Raw genomic sequence first — 14,214 nt, 5'->3', positions numbered from 1 at the left:
GTCAGACGCAGCTGCTCAGACACGGGACCAGGCTGGGGCTGTATCCATGGGGCAACACAGTGCTGGGTTGCTTTTGGGTGTGCACGTGGAAACCGACACCTAGTCTGCATTTTTCATTCTGCTCCAGTTGAGCCAGGTAATTGCATGCTGCAGAATGCTGATTCCCTGTAGTTTTAGGAAATGGAGCGCAACAAAAACATGGACTGGATGGCGGTCCTCAAGGACCGAACCGAAAGGTCTAGAAACAGACGGAGAACAGCACAGATTTTTGGTGGGTGGGGTTGCTGTTGTAAGGAGAAGCGAGAGGAGGAAGTTGGACTCATGGGGGACTCCTCCATTTGTCCCCACAGTGGTGTGTGGCCCCACCATAGAACTCACCACATACCAGGCACAGTCGGTGGCCTGTGGGGGGAGCTGGAGCCCCTCCCCCTGGTAGGCGGGGCCTGGAGTCCAGGGAGAGGGAGCGGATACTGGAAAGCCAAGCAGGCGCCAGGCTCACTGCAGCCACAGCAGGAGAGGCCAGAGGCGCGCTCCAGTGGATTCCAGTCAGTGTGGGCTCCACCCACTTTCTAATGGGGTTCAGGAGGACTACAGATCACGTACGTCCTACAAGCCTGAACCCCAACCTAACCACTTTTCCATCTGAAACTCATGAGTACATCTGCAGCTTTTAGCTTAATAAGAGCAACACAGGAATGTCTGGGGAAGTATACTGTGGAACTGTGCACTGTCAGTAAATGTGTGTGTGTGTGTGTGTGTGTGTGTGTGTGTGTGTGTGTGTGTGTGTGTGTGTGTGTGTGTGTGTGTGTGTGCCCACCTTTACAGCAGCGACATTGTTCTGTGAGCCCCTCACAACTCCTGTAGCCCCGTAGAGTCGAGATCGCTGTTTGAAGGCTACAGAGATGTTGTAGGTCTGTGAGATGTGCTGGATGGCTGGAGAACTGGGGTCAGGGTTCAGCTGGACTATGACAGGAAGCTCAAACATCAACACCAGGGGGAGCAACTCCTGAAAGACAACAAGCCCATCTCATTTGGCTGGTGACCCCTGACCCAAACCTTCCACCTAGCTTAAGTACTACTGTAGGTCGCAGGTTCAGCCAGAGGAAACCAGGTCAGCATACCAGGGTACCAACCTGGTTCCATTATTTGGGAAGTGAGGCCTCAGGAGTGTTCTGACAGCATATCGACGGGAATTGCCTGAACCACACTCGAAACAACCATGTTTGGCCCGTGAGGCCATTGAGGGGGGAACATTCATGAGCATAAAAAACCCCGAAGCCTTGCGAGATTTGCCGAAGGTTTTTCACTGTGGTCAGGTCTGCACATGATGGAAGACCCCAGAGAGACTCGTTCCTGAGCAAGCACATCCTAAACAAAAACCTCGCTCCGAATTAGCATCCCTCCTGCATGATCTCGGGTCTTCATAGTCCCGGGAAAGACTGCCGTACCAAACTGAAATGCTAAATAAGAGCAACCAGAGCCTTAAAAAGATTGAAACATGAATAAACGCAGCTCTAAACAGTCCCATATGCTGCCGGTCCGGTGCTTCTCCTTGGAATTCTGTACTAAAGGCCCAAATGAAAGGCATTCTGAGTCCCTTCAGATGTGGTAACGGAAGGAACTCCACTTTAAACTGGGACTGTGCCATTGGGCCGAGCTCAGCCACGCAGCTGGGCAGACAGTCAAGGGCACAGTGCTGAGGTTTCAAGAGTACAGAATTTGTGCATCTCAGCTAATGAATTGGCCCCTGGTCTGTGGTCTCTGAGCATCTGTGATCCACGCGCTCATTCAGACTGAGCTGCTGTAATCAGCTTGTGTTTGCCTTGATTGCGTTAATAAATGTTTTGAAGGGGAACATCACACTTGGTGGGGTGGCACTAGTCATCTGTGCTTCCATTTGACCCAGTAGAATCAATAACTGCTGTGTTTTTATTTGCCTACACATTTGCTTAAGCAACAGTGTTAAGGGAGTTTACAACAGCTGGGGAAGGAACTACATGAAGAATGTGAGGCTAATTTGTAAACAGTCTGAACTCACTGAAACATTAAGCACTGAAGAAACTGTTTACCTCTGAACACACAAAACTGGAGTATAAGACACACACTTTTGTTTCAACTTTGCTCATTAGAGTCCAAAAGGCAAATAGAAGGAAGAAAATTCTTCTCACGAACGTAACTTCCCAGGTGCTAATTAATATTAATACAGAAGTCTGGCATCACATCAAAAGAGAAAGAAAACTCCTGCTTAAACAGGTTGGTCAGTGCACTCCATCTTTCTCCATGCTGTCTTATAGGCATCAGAAGAAAAGTTGGAAAACTGGAGTGAGGCACTCATTCAAGCAAAGAGAGGAAACGGGAAGAGGAGGAATGATCAGGGGTGGTCAGGCATGGAATTTCCAGTACTAGCGGTCACGCGAGAAAGAGGGAGAGAGATGAGGGGGATTAGAGAGAGAGAGAGAGAGAGAGAGAGCGATAGAGCAATAGAGCAAGCATATTTCTCCTCCCAAGGATAAATTTCACCCACACTACTTTGCTTATACTTTATGAATTAGATGCTGCACTCAAGCAGACTTGCTACCTTGAAAGTGCTCATTTTTACAAATTGCTTTATAGCACACTGCTGAAGGCTTGTGTTCGCTGTCTTAATTGGGGCTGTTTCTGTGCAGATCCTTGAGAAAGCCGACCTGCTCTGCTTGTGCTTGTTTTTCTTGGGCGCCTGTGCTGGGGAAGCACGTGTGAAGGACCCTGGCAGGCATGTAACCCAAGGAGAGAGGTCGGCCAGAGCCAAACTGAACCAGGGAAGCAGCAGCCACCCAGACAAACAGCCCAGGACACCACCCAGCCCCCACCCCGCCTCCACCCAGCCCCCACCCCGCCTCCACCCGGCCCCCACCTCACTCTGTTTGATGGCATATGTTTCACATCAGCTCTTTTTCCACGCCCTTTACATCCACCATAACCAGTCCCCTTGTAGAGAAAAGCCCAGAGAAAGATGACCAATGTGCTCCAGTGGTCTGCACCATCTAGCAGGCTCAGGCTGGGATTATGCAAGCATTGCCAGCAGAGGGCGGCATTTCAAAGTCTCCATACGGCATCTTTAAGTAAAAACATTCTTTCCCTTCACTCACAGAAGACGACAGTAGCTCTGCCTTGAGAAGGTTGGTGGGACACCAATTTGGAATAACTTATCCATTATTCAAGAAAAATAAAAAAGTTAACAAGCACATCTCTGTTGACACACTCAGGATTAACAGCCTCCACATCCCACCAGTCATGTCCTAAGCAGAGCAGCTGGCTGAAGAACCAGTCCAAAGCATACAATAGGATCTTAAGCAACAGGGCACAGGTCTTAATAAGCAGCAGTAAAGAATTTACAGGCCGCTCTCTGCGTTTTATTTACCCTGATCCTGGCTCGCGCTGCCTCCACTCCCCCCGGCTGGCCGGCGATGGACACCTACGGAGACGGAGACAAAAGAGTCGCATTACCAAACACACGCTTGGTCCCGCCGGCGCTGAGGGAAGCAAACAAACAGAACTCTGGGGTCTCCTCCAGCCTCGATTCAATGTAAGCCGTTATCTAATAGCCAGAGGCGGGTGTAACTCGGCAAAAATAATACCATTAAGGCATTTGACGAAACTGGAGACATGGATCAAGATGCCTGACATTCCTCAGTTCGAGTTCTGCTGGTGCGATGATAACGGAATGCTGTATTCCTTGAAATTACATAACTGATAGCACCACCGCCAAATGTTATCATCCATGCACCACCAGGAGCCCAGAACCTTCTCCGACCATAATCAGCGGTGTGTGAAAAGACTCGACTGGCACTGGACATTTCTTCATCTCTCTCCGTCTGGCTCTCATCTACCTGTGGATAAGCAGTTGGCCCTCTCTGCCTTAAGAGTGTGCCCACACCAGGCCTCAGCCATACCATGCCACGCCACTGCTCGGTTTCCACGTGTGTTAGAGTTAGGGTTATTGAATCACATCCAATGACTGTGACATCCAATTGTGGGAGCCTGACTCTTGTCATCTCTCTCTTTCTCCCTCTCTTTCAACCTCGTAGTCTTAGCTTGTACCTATGTTTCTTGGTAGGCACATTTATAAGTGTTCAGTTAACCACTGCAATCCGTCTGTTGGTGTGCATGATTCATTAGCCATCTTGTACCCACTAACATCTTATAATCATTAGTCCATTTCTGATCACTGACCACTGCTGTTTTGCTAAAACATTCTCAACACAACATTAATGTTCGATAGTGGCACAGATGTGTGTGTTAATCTGTGTGTGTTAAGGGTTTTATCAGAGTCAGCAACTTTGCTGGGTTTACCTGTGTCATTCGAGACAAAAAAGGTCCAGGCAGAAGTGGCTTTATGCTCAAAAACAGACGTTGTAATCTATATTGATTAATGAAAGACTACAGAATGGCTAATGGTTGTGTATAGAAACAGATGGGCTATAGGCCAACTATACCAGGTGTCACTAATGAAGGTGCATTTCTACTAAAGAAACTGCTCATTGTAGCTGTTTAATATCACTCAGAACAAACAGGCTTCACTAAACAGAGACACCTGAAGGGGTTCAGTGAAACAGCAGACGCTAAGTCTCGCTTCCTCTGATAGCCATACAAGCGAAATGCCACACGTGCCTGCGTGCGTCTGCGTGAGCTGAGTTCATACCTGGTTGCTCTTCTCTGCCTGGTTGTTGCGGTTGGAGTCTGGAAAGTGTATGTGGCAGCCTGTGTCCTCCATCACCTTCTTGATGTTGTTGCCCCCTTTCCCAATGACATGCGAGTGCTCAGTGTGTGACACATCCATCTTCAGGGTCACGCGATTACTCTGTTGCAGCCAGCACAGAATGAACATTCAGTGGAGCAGCTGTTATGGCCCAGTGATAACACCATTAAAGCTGTCACGGAGGTGGTGATATAGTTCTGTTAGCTCCACGTGAGCCACCGTTTCCGCATGATGGCCAGTGTTTGGCCAACCTTCGTTCTCCTCTACAGGCTGCATCCCCTTATACTGAGTGGTCTAAAGATCTCCCTGTCCTTCACGTCAGCCACCCACAGCTGTTTGGGATAGATGCATGTTGTAGGCGGCTGGCCCTTGTTGTCATTCTATTAGAAACATCCAGCTAGTGCATGCCGGACCTCCTTTATCTTCTGAGATTTATGTCGTGAAGTTTGATCGGAACTGTGCTTCGATGATGATCTAGGATCTAGGATCTAGTTTCCAATTAGTAAACAAGAGTATAGTCAAGATTTCGGTGATAATAGTTGCTCCTAAACCAGTCTTAGTGCCCAACCCTCGAACGAGGAGACCCAGAAGTGTTGGCTGATCTCTCGCTGATTGACCACACCGGCTATTCTCCAGTTGTGAAGGAATGTCCTCAGGATGCTAGTATGCTGGCCCTCCCCCTGCGCTGGCCTACTTAACCACTGAGTGACTACACTCGCCCATCTATTGGCCAGTGGAACACAAATGGGCATGGCTCTGGCCAAGACAGCCTTGTCCAGGGTTAATGACTAAAGTTTCTATGGTATGTTCCCTTCTACTCTACAGTACATAGGCCAGACTGTGCATGCAAGAGTCATGTGCCAAAATACCAGAACATCATGAAACCATCTAACACTAGAAGATTTCAGAATACCAGTGATCCTAATGATCCATGTGTTTATATTATGTAGAGTGTCTTAAAGAATGATGCTTAAATGCACATTATGACATGGCGTTATAACATGACATTATGACTTGACGTTATGACGTGACATTATGACATGACTTTATGACATGATGTCATGGCATGACGTCACGACGACATTACAAAATGACATTATGACATGACGTTATGATGTGACGTTATGATGTGACATTATGACATGAGGTTATAGCATGACGTTATGACGTGACATTATGACATGGTATTATAACATGACATTATGACGTTATCACATGACATTATGACATGACATTATAACATGGCATTATAACATGACATTATGATGTGACATTATGAAGTGACATTATGACATGACATTATAACATGACAGTATGACTTGAAATAATGACGTGACATTATGACATAAAATTTTGACATGATGTTATGATGTGACATTATGACATGGTTATGGTGTGACATTATAACATGACATTATGACGTAACATTATAACATGACATTATGACATGATGTTATGAAGTGATATGACATGACATTATAACATGACATTATGACGTGACATTATGACAAAGTCTGAGTAGAAACGCAGACGTAGAAAGAGGAGTGGAAGGTTCTCCAGTACTCTTAATTTATCAGTCGCTTTGTAAATTGCCAAGGTATATAATCATCGATAGACTGCTAATGAAAGTAATTTCATACATTAGGTGAAATTTTCCTTTTTCTTTTAAGGTTTTCCTGCTGAAGGGTGTGGCAATCAGCTGATACCTGTTGCTTAATGGGAACCTCATAGGTCAATATAGGATAAAAACATTTACTTGGTCCAAAAATATTGGTAGTATATCAAAATAATGCAATAGGTCGTAACTAAGTCACGCAGAGACCTCCAGTGGTTAAAATTAGTAGAACCCATAAAAAGGCTCCAAACAGCAGTCCATGTTCAGGGTAATGTTTGAAAGAAGAAGGACTCACCTTAGTATCAAGGACAGACATGATCTTCTCTTTGGCCTCCTTCACATTATCCCTTTTCCCACTCACTTTGATATGCGGGTCTGCAAGGAAGGAGCACAACAGGAAGCATCAGCGACTGTACCACGCCATCTTCCTGTTGATTGTCCTAGCATTTACCTATCATATCACCACGCATCTCATCATACAAAAAAGTGATCCAAAAACAACATAATAATCCCAGCCTTCAGTACTGAAGACAGAGAGGAAAAGTTCTAAAAGTTGTTTGGCACAGAGTGCTGCAAAAAACACAGAGTTCCACTTCTGCATCAAGACAGGCTGCATTCGTGTCATGCCAGACAGTTCTTCCCCTAAATCATCTCAGCACGCCACCCCCCAGCCTCCCTGTGCTGCTAAAATTCCACAAAAATAATGATTTACCCAAACATTTTAATGCTTGCACATAAACCTACACTGAGGAACTATATCTGGCTGTGTTCTGCCACTGCTTGTGGGCTTGTGAGTGTTTATCAGTGCTCAGTAATATTTGCTGATAGATGCTCATGTCTTCTACTAGCCCTCGTAGAAAATGGAAAGGATTCAAGTCACAAGAACCACCACCAAAATCAACCCACAAGAGCAGGATAAACGCATAGCAACAATAAAATGCTAAACAGTCATGCATACAAGAGCGGAAAGACAGTCCGTGTGCAGCTAGCTGCCACTGACCTTACACTTGAACTGCATGTAACGTGACCATTCTCTGCGGTTGAACCCAAGTGCTCACGGAAGGTTCCTCTGTTTGTACTGTGGTGTTGGGAAGAACTTGCTGCCAGAGAAAGCAGCAGCACAATCGCGTACAGAAGGATGGTTTGGTATTAACATGCTCACCCGATGTGGCGTAAAAGAAGCTGGATTACTCAAATGATTAGGCTCTCTTCCACCCTCATCCGCGCCTCAGACATGAGTGGCACAGCCTTGGACCAGGCAATGGAAAGTGGTTAATTTGACTAACTAATTTAGTACTTACTGTAGGGCATTATTTATGCTTTTTAACAAACTCTAGCACTTATTGTTTATAGCACTTATCATTGTTTAAGATAGCCCTTATGTATTTGGCACTTCTAGCTATCAGCATTCATCCCTGTATTCTACAGTTTTTGAGTTCATTGGTATGTTTAATTCTAACCTACTATACTGTACTTGGATATATTCTATGAATAAATGACAAAGCACTTTTGTACGTCGCTCTGGATAAGAGCGTCTGCTAAATGCCGTAAATGTAAATGTAAATGTAAATGGTTAGTTGGCTTCTACAATTACTGAAAGAAAGCATTCCTAGACAGTATCCCAGGGCACCAACCAGCCTGTCCAATTACACATGTCAGTCTCAGTATCTGCCTTTTCTACTTTTGCCGATTGCCATAATATCCCTGGACTTCACTTCAGGATCTGTAATCTTACAAACGCCCATTAGTTAGTGGTGAGAAACTTTTAGTGAGCCCTTCGGAATTGTATGGAATTTCTGGATGAAAAGCTCCCAATATGTGATTTAAAAAAATAATAATTTGTAGTACTATGTCAAGGTAATTGTTGGAAAATGTATGTGAGCCCTGTTATTTAGTAATTGGTGGAGCCTTAACCAAAAACTTCCTCTAGCTAATGAGACTTGTAGTGTGGTGGGGAGGTATTCTGGACCCTTTCTCTGTACAAAACCCTTCCAGTTCATGTACAGTTTGGGGATGTCTTGCTTAAACAGCTGTCCATTTTAGTGTGCATGAGGTTAGGATTCTGACCTGGCCATTCCAAAATATGGAATTTTTCTGTGCAAGCCTCCCTGTTATTTGGATCTTATCATATGATGCTCTTTGGTGTGTTTTAGCTCGCAAGCTTCATATTCTGCTGTGGAGTTTCCTGATACAACTTGTAATGCGTCGTTCCCTCAGTGTCTGTAAGTTGTCCAGGCCCTGGAGTGGCACCCATAACGCTGTTCCTCCTCCTCCACCAGGCTTCGCAGTCGGGATGAAGTTTTCAAATGAATGTAGGCCTAATGCCTCCAAACATAACACCACATATGTTAGCAAAAAGCCTTTGTCTCCAATGTTGTCTCATTTTACAGAACATGGGTCCCATAATGCTCTGGAAACATGAGATGGGAACCAATGTGGTTTTATTTACATTTTTGGGGCACCCAAAAATCACACATACATAGCGAGAGCTAGAACCTGTCTGTCTGTCTAACTAACTATATACCTATATAGATGTGTCGTATATGGTACTGTATATACCTCGTTACAATACCAAACACAACAGATTTTTCTCTGGGGTGGGGGGAGGATGGGGGGAGTTATTGTCTGAATGTTCACTGCAAACAAATAGCAAACAAACATGCAAACATATACGTCTATGTATGTATATACCTATGTATGTATGTGTGTGTGTGTGTGTGTGTGTGTGTGTGTGTGTGTGTGTGTGTGTGTGTGTGTGTGTGTGTGTGTGAATTTGTAGCTATGTAGGTTTCCCCTCACTCCATATCCTGCTTTCTTATTGGTTGCAGCTAGCTAACCTGGTCGCAACACGCTACAGACCTGGACTTGCCAACAGGTCCAGATATTTAGCCTACTGGATATTATTTGGGTCTCTGTGACCGATTGGTAAGTCTCTTGGGTCGTGAGTCTTTGTACAGTTTACATATAGCAATAAAGAGCCAATTTTCGAGCTTTGAGCAAACGCCAATTTGCCTCTGATCTGGAGTTTTTCTCGACCACTTCCAACACCTGTCGGCCAGCGGGAAATCCGGGCTAAAATCGGGCAGTGTGAACTCAGCATAAGAGGCTAACAGCCTCATCAGTCTGGGCCTGAGCACTTGGTTCCATTTAATGTGGCCTACTAGGACTTGTTAGGAAATTAACAGCACGAGGGGGAGGGGCATATTTGGCTATAAGCAAATCAGAAACTGCTCGTTTAAATGGCAACTGTGTAGGCCAATTAGAAAATGTGTACTGCTGTCATGTCTGTTGTGCGCTCCGGACAGACTGAAAAACCAGCTCCTGCCATGGCACAGCCTGTTTAAGGAATGTGCCTCCACTGCTCTTTGATTTGTCCTTTCTTTATCGATACTGCCAAGCCTGAAAAGCTTTTTGCAATGTTGAGACATTTTCCCCACTGTTTTAAGTTTCCATTCAAATCCTTCCCATCGACCTTTTTGTTCAAAGTATTCAATGTAAAGCATTTTCTCAAGTCTACAACTGGCACTGGGGTGTGTGTGGTGTGTGTGTTTGGCTGTGTGCTTGTTTGACACAGCTGGAAAACTGCCTGCAAGTGCCCCACACGAGACCAGATCCCTCTACGCACTCCCCAGCCCCACTGTTCAACTTCAGCCTTTAAAATTAGGCACATCTGGAGGTCTTAATACACTACCCCCCCTCCTCGACTCCACCACCCCCACAGCTGCCTTTGATAAGTGTAAATGATGGCATGAGGCACATCTGTCCAAATAAGATCCATGGAAAGTTTATTTCGGCTAATTCCAGACACATCGTTGGAATGTGTGTGTGTGGGGGGGGGCGCAAGGCAACAGACTGACGCATTACTTACATGGAGCCACTCACACCCACACATCAGGGCCGGACCATGGACTAGAGTTCCGGCTGCTAGCACTGCACGGAAAAGGGGAGAGGAATGGGAAGTAGGACTGTTACTTAATGCCCCATAGGGGACGCTGTGTGCTGCACGGAACATCCCATAGTAGGAACGCCATAGGGGACGCTGTTTGCTACACGGAACATGCCATAGTCGGAACACCATAGGAGACGCTGTGTTCTACACGGAACGTGCCATAGTAGGAACGCCATAGGAGACGCTGTGTGCTACACGGTACATGCCATAGTCGGAACGCCATAGGGAACGCTGTGTGCTACACAGTGCGTGCCATAGTCGGAACACCATAGGAGACTCTGTGTGCTACATGGTACGTGCCATAGTCGGAACGCCATAGGGGACGCTGTGTGCTACACAGAATGTGCCATAGTCGGAACGCTATAGAAGATGCTGTGTGCTACACGGAATGTGCCATAGTCCGAACGCCATAGAAGACGCTGTGTGCTACATGGAACGTGCCATAGTAGGAACGCCATAGGAGATGCTGTGTGCTACACAGAACGTGCCATAGTCGGAACACCATAGGAGACGCTGTGTGCTACACGGAACGTACCATAGTTGGATAGCCATAGGAAACGCTGTGTGCTACACAGTATGTTCCATAGTCGGAACGCCATAGGAGACACTGTGTGCTACACAGTATGTTCCATTGTTGGAACGCCATAGGAAACGCTGTGCGTTACATGGAACGTGCGATAGTTGGAATGCCATACGAGACACTGTGTGCTACACGGTACGTGCCATAATCGGAATGCCATAGGAGATGCTGTGTGTTACACGGTACGTGCCATAATCGGAACGCCATAGGAGACGCTGTGTGCTACACGATTGGTGCCATAGTCGGGTGGCAGGGTTTTACTGGTTCTCAGGCGTTCTGCGTAGAGGTCCATGGAGGATTATAGCATTTGCAGAGAGAGCAGCTAATCCTCACAGTGCCACTGCTGGCAGTGTATAGGGAAAACAGCAAGGAAACATAGACTCATGCATAAACACACACACACACACACACACACACACACACACACACACACACACACACACACACAGCTGTGGAAAGAGTGAACGAGCCAGTGGCTGTTAACAATGTGTAGTGAAGTGAGGTTTGGAATGTGGTTTACAAAGTGTATCCACATACTGAAAAACAAAAGGTTTGCGCATGTGTGCATGGGTTAGTGAGTTGGACAGTTCCAAAGTCCTTCCACTAACACAAATGTTGTTTCACCACTAGATGGCATTTTTCTACTTTAACCTTTATTGCCCTGGGCTATGTGGGGGTCCTTAGTAGGCAGCCAGCCATGTACATACACTTCTGTAACATGATGCATAGAGGAACTTGCTCTATAATTGGTCCAACAGGAAAACGCATTACTTTACATCTAATACTTACTGCATTGCCAGATTTTTAAAAAAATGCTTACGGCATGTGACCAAACAGCTTCTCACAAGCTTTGGACAACTCAACGCAGGATGTAGTCAAACCCAGTCACGCATGCTATCAGAATCCACAACAGTATTGCACTCTTCCTTCTTCCATTCCACTCGAGGGGCAAAACTAGACCCACGATTGATTGAGCACAGTTTACGACAGCTCTGTCTTCCTCTGAGGACTTGGGTCACTCGCAGGCAATACTCAGCTGCAACAAGATTGCTATGACACCATACGAACACAGATGCGGTAGTGAAATCTTCGAGTACGCTAGTTCTTCCGAGTCCACAAAGCTCGCGCGGTACCATCACCTCCATATGAGGACACGACCAAAGAAGGCTTGAGTAACACTGAAGGACTCCGAGTGAGACAACCGAGGCTTCCTGTGATCCTTCCCCCGGAGACGCTCGATGTTTATTGTACTTTGTCTCTTGTAAAATGCCACAGAGTCACGTGATTTCAGATTTTCTGCCCTGCTCTTAATAGACACCATGTCTCAATAAACACAGCACTGAATTGGGCTGGTCACCATGTCTCTTATGCGATGAGTACTATAGCCTGTGGCCATAATGAGATCTGGCACTAAAGATGGTAATTATGACTACCCTCTACATTTAAAGGGAAGATTTAGTTTGCACAAAATGGAACAATAAAGACATGTTTCCAGATCATGATTTCCAAATCATCCACATCTGGGATGATCGTTCACATCCTATGAGGCATAGGACATGAAGGATCTCAGTTGGAAACAAGTGATGTCATGAACCCATTACTTCAGCCTCATGTGTTGGTTTTTACAGTGCTTACTTGCCTTCTGATAAATCATATCACTTCTACATTCTTTTTCTGTTATGAGAAATGGTTACACAGAACAACACAGGTTCCTTTTTACTATGCATAAAATCCGTAGAAGGACCCCATTGCGAAATTCCAGTGTCTTTGCCATCTGTTGTCACAGTAATGCTTCATTCCCTACTGCTTGGCACCCCTTATTACTCAACTTAGGGAGCAATTTATCCTCTCAGGCATAAACAAGAGCAAGGCAACTGTCTCAAAAAAAAAAGGACCAAAGATCTCCATTAAAAGTGAAGGACCTTAAATCTAACAGACCTGTCCATCCTGTGGCATAGCAGACCGCTGTGGCCCGGCAGCCTAGCAGGTCACCATGGAAACGGATGACTGGCGTGCTGGCCAAGCAGAGCTGCAGGGAATGGTGTGCTCTTGACTTGTTTTTCCAGCTGCTGCACTCCTGTCCTGAGACCCAGGCAGCTGGGGGCCGTGCCCCTCCCCTCCCCCTATCACCCAATCACAAGCCCTGATTTATCTGCAGCATCAAATTGGATTGGCCCATTATTAGTAGAGGGGGGAGAGAGAGGGAGAGGTTGACTTCCATTCTGGCCTTATGATTGAGCTGAAGATGAGCTTTGGGTATTGTCAAAGCCTATAACCAGCTCCAATTGGGCTTGGGTGATTGTTTTACTTGTAATGTTTTGCATGAACTTGGCATAATTTGCATTTGGAAGATCCCAACTTGTAAAATGAAGTAGGGAATTTCCAGGGAGGGTTTAATGAGGAAATCTAGGTGCCAGGAGCTCCTAGGGATTGACTAATGAGAGCTAATAAATAATTATGTAAGATTTCTGTGTCATAATTACATATTATGGAATTTAATAATTCCTGATGATACTAGTAACCAAGGGATACTATGAATTCATTCATTCTAATCTTACTTCCACATGAAGCCAAAATGTTTTCATTACACAGTTTCCTAAACAGAACACCTAAATACGGTTTGCACCTGGCCAATGGATCTGGGAGAAGTAACCTTCCTCCTAACCTTCAGTCTGTCTTACCCCATGTCTTAAACCTGGCATGTGGATTAACATGTTGTTGTGTTCCATTTTGAGCAGTGGAAGGGCAGTGGAAGCTCACTGGTTATGGTGCTGGACTAGTAGTCAGAAGGCTGCTGGTTCAAGTTCTGCCACTGTTGGGCCCCTGAGCAAGACCCTTAACCCTCATTTACTCAAGTGGTGTTCAGTTATAATTGTAAGTTTCTTTGAATAAAAGTAAGTAAATCACTGAACTCAAAGAGTGTCTCAGAAAATTACTCTGGACCCTGAAAGACATGCTGATGTTCATAAAGCTTGAACATGTCCAGCCAACCATGTCCAGCTAATTTTAGACACTGAGTGTAACACTTAGATTGAGTCCCAAAAGCAAGTCGATACACATACATTACACGCTGGCACAATAGAGGATTAAGGAAGCATAAACAAAGAGCATGCTAACAGTAGGTTTATGAAGTTCAAGGAGAGCACTTTCTCCAAATGCTTATTTTTGTCATGTCTTTTTTACATTAAGGCCTTTTGGGTATTGGATGGAGCTTTATAGGTTCAAACGAGAGAAACAGATTCAGGATGCAAGACGAGAAAGCCCAGCATTACCCAGCGTCACCTAGGAGCATGTGCATAAATGATCCACGTAAGACTGCAGCTGGCAGTGGT

General features: G+C 45.5%; 1 protein-coding gene across 9 annotated transcripts in view; it reads right to left on the bottom strand.

The window, feature by feature from the left end:
* bicc1 (BicC family RNA binding protein 1) overlaps positions 1–14,214 on the bottom strand; it is a 54,624-nt gene that overhangs the window by 17,089 nt on the left and 23,321 nt on the right. For all 9 annotated transcript variants that reach the window (XM_081697427.1, XM_081697428.1, XM_027009398.3 and 6 more), the window contains exons 4-7: positions 6,649–6,728; positions 4,682–4,840; positions 3,401–3,454; positions 818–1,006 (exon numbers count right to left, since the gene is read on the bottom strand). In XM_081697427.1, coding sequence (XP_081553553.1) covers positions 818–1,006; positions 3,401–3,454; positions 4,682–4,840; positions 6,649–6,728 — 482 coding nt within the window. The remainder of the gene's footprint in view (positions 1–817; positions 1,007–3,400; positions 3,455–4,681; positions 4,841–6,648; positions 6,729–14,214) is intronic.

The sequence above is a fragment of the Electrophorus electricus genome, chromosome 15 (genome assembly GCF_041902795.1).
Source record: "Electrophorus electricus isolate QZ-2024a chromosome 15, ASM4190279v1, whole genome shotgun sequence".
NCBI lineage: Eukaryota > Metazoa > Chordata > Actinopteri > Gymnotiformes > Gymnotidae > Electrophorus > Electrophorus electricus.
The sequence above is the reverse complement of the archived record's forward strand: the minus strand, read 5'-3'. Positions and strand labels throughout refer to the sequence as shown.